Source organism: Psittacula echo (assembly GCF_963264785.1).
Source record: "Psittacula echo genome assembly, chromosome: 9".
In the NCBI taxonomy this organism is placed as follows: domain Eukaryota; kingdom Metazoa; phylum Chordata; class Aves; order Psittaciformes; family Psittacidae; genus Psittacula; species Psittacula echo.
Genome location: NC_137745.1, coordinates 11,758,302 through 11,776,963, shown reverse-complemented (window position 1 = coordinate 11,776,963; position 18,662 = coordinate 11,758,302). Strand labels below are relative to the sequence as shown.

General features: G+C 37.8%; 1 protein-coding gene across 1 annotated transcript in view; it reads right to left on the bottom strand.

Moving 5' to 3' along the window:
- The window catches only part of LOC308224888 (contactin-6-like), a gene marked incomplete at both ends in the record, with an annotated part of 114,064 nt that overhangs the window by 16,232 nt on the left and 79,170 nt on the right, over positions 1 to 18,662 (bottom strand). The window contains 3 exon segments of the mRNA XM_080625210.1: positions 510 to 627; positions 968 to 1,143; positions 8,322 to 8,448. Coding sequence (XP_080481336.1) covers positions 510 to 627; positions 968 to 1,143; positions 8,322 to 8,448 — 421 coding nt within the window.

Genomic DNA, 18,662 nt, shown 5'->3' with positions numbered 1-18,662 from the left:
GGGACGCTATGCAGATTTCTGATTTCTGCTAGGATTCAGGGGATCTCCTTCCATCACAGCATTTCTCTTGCTGCTGCCAGTGAAAAGATTAGTTAGTTGACGATAGAAAATTTTTCATATTATCTCCAAATAGTGGAAAGGAAGCAGATCTCCTGGTTTTGGTTTTGGTTTTTGAGCCTGCACAGTGACCCAGACATGACCAGTAAGGAGCAACAGACAGCAGTCTGCTGAAAGTAGAGGATTTCCCTACCATATTGACCTGTGTGACCAGAAAAGTTTACCTTCAGAAGATGCCAAGGGAGAATTGCACAGATCTCCCCGGATTAGCTGCACACTAGGATCATGTTGGCCACAATCTCAGTTCAATTCTGGGGCCAAGAGTACAAGATATATAGCATTTCACTTTTGAAATGTTGAATTGATACCCTAGGAATCATTTAAACAACAGCTGATGCTAAGAATTTCTAATTCCTCCAGAAGATATATGTGTTTACATTTTACAGACATACCTCTTACAATTATATCTACTGTTGCAGATTGACTGTCTAAAGTTGTTTGTACCATGCACACATATGTCCCACAATGATGTAGCTGAATATTTCTTATCATCAAATCCCCAACAGATTCCTGGAAATACAAGAAAAGTAAACTAATCACTCACAACATGGTTTCCATACTGGACATTTTTATAAATTGCTCCATATTTATGAAAAATTCAGCTTTTAAATTAAAATATTCATAGCTATCATCAGTTTCTTTCATGTGGACATTTTTATTGTGGCTTCACAAATAACTCAAGTGCCTTTATGAAATTTAAGAAAGAAAAATAAATAGCTGCAGCCCGTGTAAAGAAACAGTGATTCACCATGAATATAAATAGCGATGGAAGAATTATGATAAATATTCCTGTCATCTAAAGACTGTGTCAAATAGTTTCATTAAGCACTAAGGAGTTTAAGAAACCTACTTTTCCAATTCTTTCAAAATGATGTATTCCTCCATTAAAATCAATTCTACTGCCATTGAATGACCATATGAACACCACATAGACAGAGGGGTCATGAGACACCTGGCATGGAAGGACTATGCTTTCTCCAACTGTTACATCCATATTAGAAGGTGGAATAGTAATTACAGTTCTTTCTGTAGAGACAAAATAAAACCCTCTTTTTTATTAAAATGCATATGAAAATAGTAGATCTTGAATGAGTTTTGTACCATTTGTGAAATTATTTAAAATTGGCCAAAATGTTCCATAATAAAGAAAATTATCTCTAATACGGTGATGATTTCACAACACTTACCTGTCTGTAGCCTATTACTTCTGCAGTGTCAATGCAATGAGCACACTGTGTGCCTCTGAGAGCAAGCAGATGTCAGAGGCAACCTGCTAAATTAGTCATGTGTTACTTTGTAAAGCCTATAGTCAATAGATATGATTTCAGCTGAAAAAGTGCAAACTTCATTACTAAGACTGTTAAAAATATGCCCGTGGTTCTTCAAACTTGAAAATCGCTCCTTACAGGAAACTGCAGCAACAGCAAAATCGCTGCTCATCTCTGCTTACTTTATACATTCAGATCCTTAATCTATATTAATGTTAGTGTTAGTTTCCTGCACAATGCTGTTTATGTTACAGCTTCAGAGAAAATATCTTCACAGACAGAAAAACTGTTTATGTAATCTCTTTTAACCCCTTACACTGAGAAACAAATTTTCAACTTTTATTAAGGGAAGCAGTAGCTCCCTGAAGGGGAAAGAAATAGGTTTATACGGCTTCACTTTTCTTGAAATGACTGGCAGACAGATTAGAGATAACAACCACTTTGTTGTAAGCAATTCCCTTGAATAAAGCTTTTGTGCATGAAAGTGTTATAAAATAGTGAGAATTTAGACACATCTATAAAATGTGAGTAGAATCTCTTCAACAATATTAATATGTTCTGAAAATAATGAGAGAACAGGAGAAGAAAATTTGCATGGACTGTATTAGCTCAGCATTGTGGCTTAATCCTGTGTTAGAGTGTACTTGAAAATTCAGGATTTTAGTTTTACCAAGGCCTTGGTTCCAAAGGAATGATGCATGATAGGGCATCCAACTCCTAACCTTCAAATACATCTTCCTTCACACTGTCACCGTCATTGCAGTAACTGATTAATATGTAGGTACAGATAGGCAATACGGACTGAAACCTGAAAGGCTTCTTTCCAGCATCTGAACTGCACTTGGTGAGTGACTGTTATGGTACTGGTCAAGTAGAAACAAGGTGGAACATTGCATTTTCTCCTAACCTTTTAAAATAAAACCAGATCTCGCTGGTTTCAGTGGTACGCTTTCCGTAGGCATCAAATAACATTTTGCAATTAAAGCAAAGAAAGTACTTGTCTGTTTTTTCGTTTTTATAAACAAATTCAGTGGGTTTTTTCTGAGTATCATTAAGTATCAGAAGTTCTCATTGAGTTAGAGCTCAGGTATGGAGCATGCTTTCTCAGATTTCTCTGTGTACTCTTTTCTTCACAGCCACGTATAACTATCATTGTGGCAGCTCCACCAGTTTGTCTGAAGTCAAAGACTGCAAAAATGTGAAGGCCTCAGATGACTGTCTTAAAGATACTCGATTATTAGGTTATAGAAGTCTGTTCCTTTCCCTGGAAGCAGTGAGTCAGATGCAATAAATTCCAGATGATTCAAGGGCCAAATTCTTTGTTGGCACAACTCCACTGATTTCAGCAAACACTGTCAAAGAACTTGGCTCCGTAAATCTCAAATGAAGTAATTCCATTGTGAAATACAGGTAACTTTTATAGAATAATTTTGAAAACTACAGAGAACTTCCACAAAGTTTTATTTTGCTTTTCCTCCTGTATTTCTTATTCTCACAGCTGAACTAGAACTGTATGAATAACACTTTGAGGACCAAAATCTATTACTTGCAATAATGCTGTACATGTTAAAAAAAAAAAGAAAAAATAAATAATACCCTGGTATCTGTTAATAACTGGAATATTGCTTTCATGATAACTGGAACTTCACTTTGCCACGAGCAGGTGGAAAGGCATGATCTTCTGATCTGATGTGGCCCTCCAAACTCAGCATCTCTTCCTTCAAAGTCATCCTGCAAGACTCTCTCCTTCCTTAAACCTATAAACTGTGTTCATCTCCACACTGAGCTTCTAAAGCCAACAGAATACGGCATAGAAGAAGAAAAAGTCTTTCCCTAAATACCAAGATTGACCTCGAAGTGGAAATTCTACATTGCTCTGAATGTTAACAATACACTTTCCCAGGGTTTTGTCTGCTCTGTCCTTAGCTGTGCAGGAAGGACATCTCCATATGTATTCTCTTATAAATGATGAAAAAATTATGCCTGATTCACTAGAGGGTGTCAAAGGCTCTGGCAGGTTAGCCTGGGCTGTCCCCAACCTGTGTAGACCAGGGGTCTGATCTCTACAATGGAGCTGGGAGAACCAGGAGGTGGGTATTGGTCCTTTGAAATCACTGCAAGGGTCACCTCCGCAGCTCCTGTCTCATGTACAGTGTAACTGCCCGGGGAATGGACAGGACTGACCCTAACGAGGCTTGTTTACAGTGTCAATCAATTAGATGGACAACAGCATGTTTCCTGAGCCTCCCACTGGTAAGCTCAGTATTTGGATATGAGTAAACAATGGTTAGAAGGTTCAGCTTCTCAGCCCTTTCAGATAGACCCCAGAGACTGATATGAGCTCCTTGCTGCCAGGCATAAACTGCTGCTAGCATTTTATCTTGCTTAAAGCCGATTTGGGTGTATCTGTTTTGCATTGCTCTGGTGACAGCCCTTTGAATTGGGTATTCTCCTAAAACTTCAAATAGAGGCACGTATACCAGGGGTGAAATTCACTTTTTCTGCTTTAGTTCATACAGTATCAACAAAACTTTCTGCTGCTACTGGGTTGTCCATGTCTCAAGTTCTCCCTGTCCTTCAAATTTCTCTTTAAAATATCTACCCTTCATAAGACCCACATCACCTCTACTGCCACAAGACGTAATGTCGCCCAATTTTGTAACTGATTCTCTGTATTGGATGGTTGATCACCAGGATCAGTGCATTTTGACTCTTCTACAACACACTGTGTACAATTACAGCATTCTATAAATAAGTAAAATACTATAAATAAAATCAATTTATTTCTGTGGAAAAGTCTAAATAAGACTAAGCAAGAATGATGCAAACAGTATTGCATGGAATTTGTAATCAGATTCAATGGTTACATTCAAAAATCCATAGAATACCAATAGGACATTATGTCCTAGTCTTTGCAAAATCTTTAAGTCTCCACCAAAGCCACCTGTCAAGGGATAATGTGTTTAAACTTAAACAGGGGAAGTTCAGGTTAGATATAAGGAAGAAGCTCTTTACTGTGAGGGTGGTGAGGCACTGGAACAGGTTGTCCAAAAGAAGTGGTAAATGCTCCATCTTTGGCTGTGTTCAAGAGCAGGTTGGACAAAGCCTTGGACAACATTGTCTAGGGTGAGGTGTCAGTCAGGAAGATGGAACTAGATGATCTTAAGGTCCTTTCCAACCCAAACCATTTGATAATTCTATGATTCTATGATTCTATGTTTTTATTGCACAGGAAGGGGCCATTAGCTCCAGCTGGCTGTAATAAAACTGGCTGGGAATATTTTAAGCTTTTCTTCATGAGAAGGTTCCATTAACAATATAATTGCCTCATTAGGTCTGTCATGTAATTTCTTGTGTCATTTTTTGATCACACATGCAAAAAGATCAGAAATGAGACATCTGCAATCCTGTTACAAGAGGTTATTGGAAGGAATAAAAATTCTAGAGATCATTTATGTGTTAAATCCTATTGAATGCCTCCTTAGGGAAAAGATAAATATTTGGAGACAAAAAATGCATTCTGTGGAACCCTCTAGTGAACTGGCATTTTTAAATATCAGAACATGAAGGTTTCTTCTTATAACACAACAAATCCCAATATCTATATCCCATTAGTATTCTAAGAAGTCTACTTACTTATTGGCATGAACCTATCTGCCTCCACCAAATAAATACTGAAAACTGTCCTTTAGTGAATTACGCTGGGTTTGTGTGTGAGTTGTTTGGGATTTTTTTAGTAGTATTAGCAAAAAATCCATTTTATTATGGTTTTATTACCGTTTTGTATTTCTTGTTCTAGCCTGCTCATATCCAGTGATAACACTGACATAGAGTGGTTCACTTGTGCAATATATTCTGCTTCTTTTATGGGGTTGTCTTTAAGACTTCCACCTCAAATACTTTTAAAAGCTTTTAAAAGCTTTTGGTTCTACATTATCTATCTATCATCTATCTATCTATCTATCTATCTATCTATCTATCTATCTATCTATCTTTCTTAGCAACTGCATACATGGAATACATGGCAAATCCTATTCCAGAGGAGAAAATAGATAAGACGTTGTGAGTTCTGGAGGTATAATAAAGACTTCTCACACAAAGAATAAACAACTCAATGAGCAGCAATAAACTTAATTTGCACATTAGATATGCTTTTCCAAGTTCTGACATTTCAGTTGAAAATAATGCTGAAGCAATGAGGCCTATAATTGAACAGCCAAAACTTCTCCAGAGGGGAAACAAAAACAAATGTTCCCTGCAAACAAGATCATTTTTATACCATGTTGTTACTCAGTGTTTTAATAAACTTCATAAATGCCAAACAAAATATTTTTTCATGTTTTAATGCAATTTTCCCATATTGCTCCATTAGGATGCACGTATGTGATATGTGAAATGGTATACGATCTTAATGAAGTCAGAGCTGCCTAAACCCTAAACCACTTGGTTTATTTATTGCTAGCTCTGCTGTAACATCATCTCAGATTACACGTTGCACTGCATCAATGCTAATTGCTCTTTCATACCATCAGTATGAAAAAGACTTTTGCCAGATGCAGTAGGTTAGGGAGGAGGTCATGCTTGTGGGCTACAGCAACCATTCTGAAGTCAATGAAAAGAAGAATATTAAGAAAAAAGAGATAGCTACAAATTACATTCAATAATGTGCTCTTCTTGTAACTACAGACATTATTATTATTAGCTGTTTTGCAAAATTAATAAATATGCTTACTATAAGCTCAGAAGTTCCACTTTTTGACTTGTTCTTCTCACTTAAAATCAACAAATTCGAATACTTTTATAAGCAAATGTCCGTACTGAAAAGATCATGTGGGACCAAATAGAAAAAAACATAGGAATCGTGCCTCAGTGATCAAGGATCACATCATAGTCATTTCATATGCTGCTCGTAGGAATTTCTATACAAAAAATGATCTCTTTTCATGTCCTCCAGCTCTGGACTACTCCACCTGAGCAATAAGTTTCTACAAATTCTTTTTATTCATGGAGATAGACCATCTATCAGCACAGCAAAAATTTGAAGTGAAGAATTGCTTTGGACATAATGTACTCTGACATGTTCCACAATGTATTCAAGTGTGTTTCAAAGAAGGGTGAAAAATACTGCAGGAAAGACACTGCCCTGCAGAGCATCACTGGACTGGGACCAGAGCCAGAGTGTGTTGTCACACCACAAGCTCAAACCCAACATAGACAAAGCTGCAGCTTTGTAGGGAAGGAGGATTACAGCAGATGTGACCATATAAATGTGATGTGCCTCCTAACCCATAACTTGATTTTCTGGATGTTTAAAATGATAACCACAGGATGGCTGTTAGGGAAGTTATTTATACATTTCCAACAAAAGCATCACAACATCTCCAAATAAAATTCTTCGCCTCACCAAGGTGGTCTGAAAAACTGACTTAGTTGTTGAACTTGCCTGTGCCTCCCAGTTCTCTCAGCCGTGACTTTGTACAAGTCCAGTCCAGCTGGAGAAGAGCTGTGACCAGTGAGGGCATGCAAGGAGGATAGAGGGGGGAAAGGACAGAAGAAGATAGCTCAGCTTTCCAGTCCTATGACTTTTTTCTGGTTTATATGGAAGTGCTACAAAATGTGACTGGTAGACAATTACATGCACTTAGAGCCTTAATCAAAACCAAGAGGAGAAACAAAGGAAAAATAGAAGAAGAAAGCATAACTGGCATTGGAGCTGGAAGTGTTGTGCAGCCAGGCCAGTCCTTGCTGACATCCATATAAAGGTTGGGAAACATCACGAGTAACTATGCTGTCTCACTTTGGCACATCTCATCAGGTTCCATCAGTCATTTTGTCTTAGAGGACATAGCATTTGGCTTCTTACAATGAACTTGATGGGACAAGTTCATAGTGATGACTCTCAAAGAAGCAAGTTACTTTCTTTTTAAGTAAACAATTAAAATTTTACCTCATACATAATGGAGGAGAAAATAAAGGTAATGTGAGAGGAGGATGTTCCTCATTCCCCCTTCAGAAAAAAAACCTGTCTAGCTACATTAACCTGTAGTTAACAGTTGAAATAGCTTCATTAAACCAAAAATGTAAGAAAAGAAGCAAAAAATCAAATGCTTACAGATAAAGGGGTGTCCTATGAAATGAGGTGCCTTAGTACTAGAATCCAGGAAAACAAACTAGTCCGAAAGTGTAGAAGATACCCTAACAGAACCCTTGTTTTATTATTAATGCAGCAATATGACTGGAGGAGTGTTGTGGAAGATGGCCATTTAAATATGCAGAATTAATAGCCCTGAAAAGGGCCAAAGAGAGTTTTTGCTTAGCTCTGATTTGTTTTGGAGTTATTTACCAAAGTAGTGTACAGCAGATGGGGTGCAAGGAAGGAGTGGGTGGCTTTGGGATCTGCAGGAATGCAACTTGTGCAACATGTATCTGTCCTATGCTAAAACCCACCTGGTTTTAAGATTACTTCATAACATCTTATTTCTTTTTGGCACCCCAGATTTAAAGTCTCTTGTGTAGTCTCAGATGTGATATAAATCGTAAATGAGCTGAATAAACTTATCCAAACACACTGCATAGGGTACACTGAACATCCCCACTGCCTCAGCATCATATCAAACGCTGGCCTGCAACTGTTCAGCTCATACCTGCAATGTCTAGACAGTACTGCGATAAAAATATCGTTATTAATGTTACCTCCTGTTTCTGTGGATACCTTGGGAGACCTCCCTGATAAACAAATTGATCATCGGAATGGTGTGGTCATGAGGTTTTCTTTGCTGCAGGCAGTGGTGAGTTCAGTTTCAGCTTTAAACTGCAAGCAAAAACCTGTCAATACTAGCACTGATTGACACAGACTTGGGCATCCTAATGAAAAAAAGGCATTTATCTTTTAATATTCATAAAGCACAAAAAAAAAAAGCCCAAAACCTAAAGTACCTTTCACAATCAGGTTCCCTGAATTTCTGGCAACTCCAAACTGATTTGTTGCTATACCTGTGTACACTCCAGCATCTGATTTGGTGATGTTATAGAGCCTGAAAGTGATGTCCTCCAGTAAGATGACCTTGGGGGACAAAATAAAAAAGAAGGAAAAAATACTTGTATTAAAGGAACTATAATAGAAATGCAACGCTATTTTTAATATTTAAATTCTTCTATTATACTTTTTCTCTTCTACAGCAAGCTGAATATGTATCAACCGATTTTCACCTCTGCTTATTATTGATTTCTATATTAAGAATGTTATATTGACATACTGGACCTGAATATTAACTTGTCTAGCTGACTTTCTTGTAGCAAAATTTGGAGTCTGAAGAGAAAGAAAGAAGACCCAAGTTGTTACCTAACTGTGCTATATTTTACAATGGGGTTTTTTTGTATTTCGAATCCCAATGCTCCCATGCCATACTAATATTGCATCTGAGCCCAGCTGCTTCTCCAATTTTGTCAGGGTTATTAAAAGATATTAGCAGACTAGCTGAGGTGCTGAAATGGCATCTCACAAGCCAAGAAGCCAAATCAAATACATTGCTGTCTCACAGGGCCCTCAAATCACCTTGTTAGTCACTATATTGTTTACACCAATTTGCAGAGTATTGGGTAAATTGCATTTAATGGCAATTTCAGGACCACTTCTGGGTTTTAAGGACAAAATTAATTTCTAAGCTTGTTCATATGCTTCTTCATGTCAATGAGATACTTTAGGATGTAAATCAGTATGTAGTTTAGTTTCCCTTAGGTAAGCTTTCATTGCATGCCTGGCACCTATTTGCTTTTACGTACAAGGAGAGCAGTTCAAGGGTTTGGGGATTTTCTTCACAAATATGCAGAAAACATTTATAACAAAGGTAGGGAATTTAAAACTGAAAGCTGAATTGGGCAAGCGATGAAGTTTAGGACAGAAAATAATGTCTCATTAATTTTGTGTCAGTTCTTCCATCCACCTGTTGCTCCTGGTAGATGTTGAAGTTCTTGACCAAATTTTTCTGAGTATAGTAAGACAGTGGGCTGAAAGACATGAGGTTCTTGGAAGTTTCATGAAAATGGGATCAGAGTCTTTCTGTACAGACCTTCTTGCCAGTAAGGCCACTGCATGAACACACTCCTTTGTAAGGCATCAGAGAATCTGCACCCAAACGAGAAGAGCTGCACTCAGATGTCATACTTACATCTGACAAAATACAGCTGAAAGTCACAAATTCACAGGAAACCAGGCTTCATTCATTCCAGTGCTCACATAAGCACTGCATTATTTTTTTTTATATTCCTCTTTTAATTGACATTTAAATCTAATACAAGAATCCTTTCATAAAGGGAAAATATCTAATTCATGCATCACATCTTGGGTATTTAATATTTATTACTAACAACATAAGATTGGATGATGTAATGAATTATTAAAGGAAATGAACAATAACGAGAGCAGAAGTTGAAGCTGGCAGTAATATCATAGCCATTAAACACACAAAAACCATCATAGTGTCTTGCTGCATTCCACTCTGGTATTTATATGCTTGTAGCTATATGTGTAACACACATTAGATCTTGTTCTGCTTCCCATTATATGCTCCCAGCCTCTCAAATGATGAAGAGAAGCTGGACTTGGATTTCTGGGGGTCTTCTCACATCCCCCTAGCTTCATGTCTCCAACTCTCGCCTGACCTTACCCTGACAAAAGATCTGCCCCTGAGCAGGGCAGGGGTGGATTTATGAAAAAGAAAAACTGAGACGTCCTTGTGGTGCTGGGCACTCTGTCACTGGGGTGTAGAGCTGAGAGGGGAGGGGATTTAGGCCTGAATGAAAAATCTGTGTTTCCTTGGCAATAATCACCAGGTACTGCAGTAGTTGTTTGCATGCAATTTGTTATATGATGAGAAAAGACATTCAGGTTTAATAATCCATCATATATCTGTATTAAACTGGAGAGGAGCAAAATATGAAGCAACAAAGTATGCTCTTCCCTATAATGCTGTATCAACTAAATGACATTTTTCAGATAAGGAAGGATGAATAATAATGACAGAATTGAGACTCTGCTGATCCATGATGCTGTGCATTAAAGCAAGAAACTATGGGTGCCTCTCCCTCAGTATAGGGACACATCTGATGACAGTGTTTCAAAGGCAGGTTTAAGTATTTAACATTTGCAAGTATTTCACCTGTGCCTCTGCAATTTTCTTTGCACTAATGATACATTTGTTCACATTCTTTTGCACCAGCCACAAGAAAAGACCTCATTAAAAACTGCTGGTGATAAAATAGTTGAATCAATTGACTGGTTAGCTAACATACAGTGGCTTCATCAGACGGTATCAAAAGAGATTCAAGTGTGAGTCAATAAATGTTCATAAATTGGATACCTGAGTAATACTTTATAACAAGCTGCTGTTGTGTCTTTCTCAACATCATCATCTCAACATCATAAGCCTTGTTATTTTTACTGCAGTTGCACCTAAAATATCTAGGTACAAATTGGAATCCAAAAGTGGGTATGACGCAAGAAGACGACAGTCCCAGTCCCTGAAAGCTTCCAGTGTAGGTAAATATACAGGAAAAACACAGTTTATGAAAATCAGATTATTAAAGGGGAGAATCATGGAATGCACAGGCTCTGTGCTTAGTCCCCCATGGACTTCTGGCTAGGGCTTTTTCACTGAAGTTTAGTCATGTCTTGCTCAGATGTTCTTTCATCTATTCTTCATTAGGAACTGAAACCTGAATAATTCCCAGGTTCCTTGTCTATCCACTAAGAGGGGTTTGTAACCACTCGAGCTGATGAGTTTTATCTGAAGAAATGCTGTTCTGAAACAATGGCTGGGCAGGAATGGCTCTTTCGGTGGATCAAAACAGAGCTTAGAAAAAAGATATCATGAGCTAATAAAAGCTTCAGAGTTGTTTGAAACAGAGGTCATGCTACCTAAAGACAATTAGGGAGCTAGCAGTAAATAAGATACTCAGGCTGAATTTATGTAAAAGCACAAAGGACTCCAGAGTAATTAGTTAACAGGAAAGGGAATTAAAGGGAAAAAAAAAGTGAGTAATTTCCAGCTGTACTGAAGTCTGTGTTAGGAGAGGGATGAGAAAGCAGAGCACAGCAGAAAATCAAGATGATGCCTTTCAAATGCAAGAAAAAAAGCACCCAGCTGCCACAAACAACAAAGTTGCTGTAGGCTTCCCTAAAGTCATGACTTTATACCATGAGTGAGTTCAGAGGGGCTGCACTTTATCCTCATCCATTTGTCTTTCAAATAATAGAACTGTGATTCTGAAGGCAACGGAAATATTTCCTTTAACAGGCTTTGCATCAAGCTCTAACAAACATTTTTTAGAAGAAGCTGTGAAACACATCTCACCTGCTGAAAGTCTTGCTGAAAACTGCTACTTTTCACGACATTTTAGACTGCATGAAGGCTACAGATAATAATTCGTAGCATTTGCATCAGAAGACACGATAATTCCACATACTGAGACAAGACAGGAAAGTTTATCTTGTCCAATATAATGCGGGTAGAATATTTTGTCTGCCAGGAAAACTGGACTTCTCTCAGTAAGTAAGTGCCTGACGAGGGACAAAAATCAGAAGATCTGATTCAGATCTGATAACTGCATCACTGCAAAAGAAAGAGAAGAAGGAAAGATGAAATATGCTACTTGGGGCACAGCTGTTTGTAAATCCCTGTTGCAGCAAGGGATTGCTTAAGCATAAGTCCAACTAAACTGGTATCTCTGACTTACAAAATACTTAAATTCTTATCAGACTAGTGCTAGCACCTGTGGTCCTGCCTGAATTACCCATGTGCTACCTCTGGGTAAACAGCTCAATTAGGCAAAGTCACTATGACAAAAGGAAGAAATGAAAATCCAGTTACATAAATCCATACAATGTTACTACACACAAGAGCTAATTAGAAATACCCAAAAATATTATTCCATATCTAGCGATCCTGGGAATTTACCCTGCAGAAAGATGGATATGTTGGGTGCAGTTCATTCATGTGGATCATAGGAGCATAAGGCAGCTTCTAAAGCCCAGTTCAGAAACGTGACTAGTCAGTTTTCCAACCGCAGGATGTCCCCGACAGAGGGTTAGGGTGGAGTAAGGATGCAGCAGCAGATACCATAGTTCTTTCCCAGCGCAGAGTGACTCAGGGTTTGAATCTAGATAGAATGCCTTTCTATATTAGATGAAATCTGTCTTCAGGAATTACTCCAAAGCCCTTTGAGTCTCTCCCAGCCTTTACTCTCACAACAGTTCGTGAGAAGTTTTTCTCTGGTTTATTTAAAAGACATCCTTTTGTTTGTTTTTAATCTGCTCATTCCATTGGATTGATCCACATCCTTATCCTCTCTGAGTGACTCCATTATTACACAACATAAGCATTATATGCAGAAAGGGAAAACAAGCAACCCATCCAAGGTCTGCTAGGGTCAAAACTGCTTAATGTTCAAAAAGAATACTTTGCAATGTTTCTGTAGAAGACATTAGACTGGGAAGAAGTGAGAGCTCATTAAAATTGTCACACATACTTTTTAAGTAAAGAACTTGAGAAATCAAGCAGGGTTGATAGGTACAGCTTTTAATTAACCAGGCCAAACAAACCATCTCTGAAAGTGTTGTCTCATGTGAGTGAAAGAGTGTTGATGGCTATTTGCTTTGATCTTAAGAGTATGAAAGAATAATATGTATTTAACAAGGCTGATAGGAAAATAAAATCTGAGAAAGGACAGAGGTGTCAACTCATTAGATTTTAAGGTGCAGCAGAGGTAAATTTTGTGCATTGCTATACTGTTCAGCCAATCTGTTTTAGAGGTGTGATTTTAATTCATAGATGTGAATTACACTAACACAATACAACAAACGTCTTTGAAATCCCCATCAAAATCGGTTAACCTATACTGGTGTAAAACTGGGGGCAAACCAATCTTACTTCTGCAGGTTTCAGCACTGCCAATAGGGTAGCTATCTCTTCAAGAGCGTAAAGTAATTCCTTTCAAAATAAAGTAGCCCTGATACTTAATGTAAAGATTCACTCTTCTGTCTGCCTCTAACATCAAGTGTCTGACACCTCACAATGTTATTGAAGACATGATCATAGCACTGTGCAGATAAAAAGGGAGTATACTGGATCTGATGAAATCAGAGGCAAAGTAATTTTTGTTATCTGAGAAATCCTATTTGAAACCATGTCTTCTCAGTCTCACTTTACCGCTCAAGAGCAAAACCACTCTTGCTTTCATAGGCTATGAAAAGATATATATTCAGATATGCTAGCAGACATTGAGACAACTGACTTTTTTAATTTTACAAAGATTGAGAAGCAAGAGAGAGGCTGAATTAAAAAGTACAAGGTGAAGTAAGTGAGGAGCAGAAGCATGAGCACAGCTCTCAAGTGAGTCAGAATTACTAGTGATTTATGCAGATGTAAATGTGAGTAAAGTTTGACTGAGTGAATGAATTGTACCTATTGATGACAGCTCTGGTATTTTTGAAAAGGTCCCACTGAGTCCCATCTGAGATCCGACTGTCTGTATTATATGGTAATGATCTTTGTACCTGTTTATCCTATTCTGAGTGTAATTTGTATGCTAATAGTATTGCCATTTAATAAACTATGCTTAAAGGAAGACTTCCCTTATCTGCATGCAGACATAAATGAGCTTCAGAATTGACTGACAATGAACTGGAAATAAAATAAATGCCATTAAACTATGTGTTAACTATCTGGATCAAAACAAAATTACACAATCTAGCTGAATACTCTTATTATTTTAGAAAAGAATACTATTAGCAGTGATAGAAGGTGACACTATGACACTGCTCCTTGCTATTCCCTAAATTTCCCTTCTGTTCCTAAAAATGAACTCTTTTTTTTTTGCATAGAATCTCTGTAATTTAGGAACACAGATATTTATGTCAATATATACAGACATCTGAACTGGGTTAATCATAAAGCTTTCTGATAAAATACATTCTTTCCCGGAGATGGTGCGCCCTTTAACATAAAATAGCAAAACTGGTTTTGCCCTGTTTTTAACATACTCAAGTATTAAATGTGAGACAGATGTTCTCATGTGACGACCAAACAAAAAAGTTACAAAAATGGTATGTCTAGACATGTCTAAATATATTGTAGCAATATGTCTCAAAACTTGCAGCTGGGGAATACTGGACAACAGCACCTCTATGTGTATGGGAAAGAAAGAGTTGTCAAACAACTAGTTTAGTGATGAAACAAAAGAAACCCAAACAAAAGCAACATCAAAACGTGTTTCTTGCTGTGTTTTAATCCTTTCAGCTGTCTAAATCTTTGTGATAGTTTCGAGGTGCTTGTGAGCCTGGTCATCCTCAGTCTGTTGTATTAAACAAACACATTTCTGGTCTTTTCCCACATAAAAAACTTGGTCTTGTGTCATATTTACAAGATACGACCACTTTGTGGCTCTTCTCTTCCCTGTGTCTGTCCTTGCCCTATTTCAAATCTGCATCTAAACAGTGGGTATCATGACAAGAGAGATGCAGTAGAACCCTGGACTGAGATGAGCCAATCTTAGCATGTCCTGCCTGGCAAAAGGAAAGATTTCTTGGATATTAGTCTACCTTGTGGACAGGACATAATGAAACATCGTATTTATGTATCCATACATTGATTAGTCTGAGCATTCATAGCGTAAAAAGATAGTGATGTATTAGAACATGAGAAGGAAAGGATCAGGAACCAGACTTTGCAAAATTTTTGTTGTGGTAATCCCGGTAGAAAATGGCTTGAATTGCCAAAGAAAAAGGTTGCCAATTTTTCTATTTGCCAACAAAGTCTGCTAGTTTTATGAAATCTTTGTAACGCCAGTGCATCAGAGAAAAGTTCTTTCAGCACAGGATGGTATGCCCCCGTTACTAGTACTCAATATAATCCCACCATTAATGATTATTTTTATGACTCAGACATTACTAGGAGTTCAGACAGCCATTCGTACAACCAAATTCACTCCAGATGTAAAACTAAGCCCTTAATATGGGACTTAAGTAGAATTTAAACAGTACATAAAGCCCTGAATTACCCTCTGTGTGGGAGTTTAATTCACTTACAGGAATCTTCTTCCCTATCTTCTTGTCAGAACATATTTCAAAAATAAAAGTACAATAAAACCTGCTATAATTCTATATATACAACAAGCAACTGACACCAGGTACACACTGTGGTACTGGCTTCCTTTCAGAAACCCTGCATGGCATGTTCATGTGCACATGCATCCATTATAGATATTGCAGGAACAGTGTTCATTTTCAGTGATTTCAACTTCCATGCTGATGACTCATCTTTCAGCCACACATGCCCTTGCTCTCATGTCTTTTGTTCTCATCACTTTTAATTCCTTGTGCCCTTGGTTGGGCTACCTGCAGGCTTGTAGGAAACCCTGGAGCAATCCTCACTGGGCTACTGAATTTATGCTTAATTTGAGTAATAATGATAGGGATTGTATGTAGTTCACTGAAGCCTTAGACCCACATCCTTGTGCGAAATATCACAGAGCACAGAAATTTTATGTCTTTCCAATGTGTGAGTCATATTCTACCACTTGTGTGTGTCCCTTAAGCAGCTCCTCTTTTCACTGAAAATGTGAAAATATTTTTAATTCTGATAGAAAAGTAGTAATGAAATAGCAAAATTTCTTTGTAATAAAACCCCATGGTTAAACCAGAGATGTTAGTATCTTCCTACACACCCTGCATGTTGGCCAGGCGTTAGACACAGTTTCAAGGTGATGTTGCTATGCTTTTGCTCACATAACCTTTCACACTCAAAATGATCCCAGAAACTCCTCCCTAGAAGACTGTTTATCATACATACAGTATGATTGGCAGCAGCCCATGTGCCTGTCATGTTAATTAATAACTTACTGTGCCTTTTTGCATCACCTTCCCAGCAGATCCTGATCTGTTACCTCTAACGTTACACTTACTTTGAAAAATTTGGGGATCAGGAGCTCTCTTTTATTTAGAGTTTGTGCAGTGTGTTTTTCATCCAATAATAGTGTTTTTGCATGCTATGGCAATATACATTAGAGTAGTGCAACTATGATGATGCACATGGCAGTACAACTTGGACTAGAAAAGAAGCACAGAAGGTTGCATTCTCTCATTATTTTTTGTACAAACTCCTAATTAGGGATCTTGATTCACAGCCTAGTGAAGTCAATGGAAAAACTCCAATGAGATTAGCTGGCTTTAGATCAAGTCCTGAACATCAATCAGAATATGTGCATGAAGCAGGGATAGAACATGAACTGAAAGGGAGAGAAGGCACAACTGGGGTTTAGTTTATTGCAACTCCATATGACGTGGAAGAGTGACAGATTGCTTGGGACATCTCAGTGTGTAGGACAGCCCCTCAGAAAGGCTCACCTTAACAAGGTCCCCAAGAGTTGAGTAGGAACAACTTAAAATTGTATTAGAGAGGTGTCATAGGAAAGGGAAATTGTAATAAATACGCATCATGCAGGTTGTCATTCTTATACGTGAGAACATATGGTTCATTTGCTTATTTGATGCTCATGCTATCTGATATGCTAAACACTATTGCATTAAGTAGTCAGTAATACATAATGAAATTAGGTTTATTGGCTTGTTCCATTATGAAACTCTCTAAGGAGAAAGAATAGAAATGAAAAGCCCTTTTCTTATGTCTTCCACTGCACTAATATTCTCTATCTGGTGCCTGCCAGCTTTTCATTGGGTCGAGAAGCAATGGGGGTACCCCTCCACCTTCTCATTACTCTGCAGTGTATTGATTTCAAATCAAAAGAGAAGAGAGAAAGAAGAAAGTGAAAACCAAAGCAGAATAAAATTCAGAAGAAAAATAAAATATTGTATTTTTCTTCTCTCATCTGTGCTCATTCTTCCTTTTCCTTGTATCTCCATCCTCATCTTTCACTTATATGCTTTCCACACCAATGTCTTTGCTCTCAGCTTGGGGGAGAAGACAGACGTAACTGGAAACATGGAGGACACAAAGAAGGAAAGACTGAAGGTACTTCAGGTCAGTCTGAGCAATCTTTTGGTTGTAAAACTTTTTTAATGCCAATATCATTAGTTGTGCTGGATTACCAAATATTTCTGCCAATGTGTACTTGCTCTTCAGTGAGTGCTCCTGTGTTTTATATTCCTCCTAGATTCAACATCATTATTCAGAGGGATGCATGGACAAATGCTTGCACACTTATGTCTACAGCCAATGCTGAAACCAGAAAAATACCACTGCTGATAGCAAACAAATATTCAAGAAATATATTATGGCTGTCTCCATTAGTCTTTTGTGGCACCCTCATTTCTGCTACCTTTACATAGAAACTATAATATGAGCATAAGATATTTTTAGCTAGAACACAGAATATACTGTGCAGCTCTCAGCATTCCCTCAGGAAGGGTATAATGATGGCTTTGTCTGGTTAGCACCAAATATGCAGTGGCAATGTGGCCTGAGAGATGAAAACCCAAGGCAATTCTATACAGCAATCTCAGCTTTTGTAGGAGTTCCCATATCTTAACATGTAAGTTCAGACCAACTGCTGGAAGCATTCCTTTGATTTCTATCAAATCTGTCAGGAAGGAATGGAACTGAAATGATTAATCAGATTTAGCAGATGTGGAATCAATTCTATTGGTTCCCTAAGCAAAAGTAGAATTTCATCAACAGATAAGCTTAATGTGTATTCATGTTGACTTACAGTGATGGTGTCCAAGATATCTGGAATTGCTGTGATCACCAGTGCCCACTTTTCAAGTGCTCTATTTAAAAACTAAAACAGGAAATGAACTTCTTTACAAGCACACAGACACTGATAAGATAGAAGGGTTAAGGCATATCAAAGCTATGCAAAGCTCCTTTTTGTATAAAAGCAAGAAGGATAAAAAATAGAGATACACTTAATCCAGGCTTCAAACACCTGACTTAAAAAATAAAATAATAGCAATATTAATATCTCATTGCTATTCACCTAGCCACATTGCTGAGAAAGCTGGAATAGCATGAGGAAATATGTTTTATATGAAACTTGCTACCAGCATAGAAACGTCTACACCACCTTTATCTCCAAACACTGGGTGCATAAAGCAGGGTGGTTTGTGGCACTAAGCAGCATGAGAAGCAAAGCTCTTTGCCTGTGCTAGTCATCTGGTCTGATTTCAGTATAGGTAAGGGGTTTTTTTCAGACACTGTGTATAGGTTTCATCCCCCCGGCTTTGCTCATCTAAAAGTTAGGTATCTCATGTAAGACAGAGTT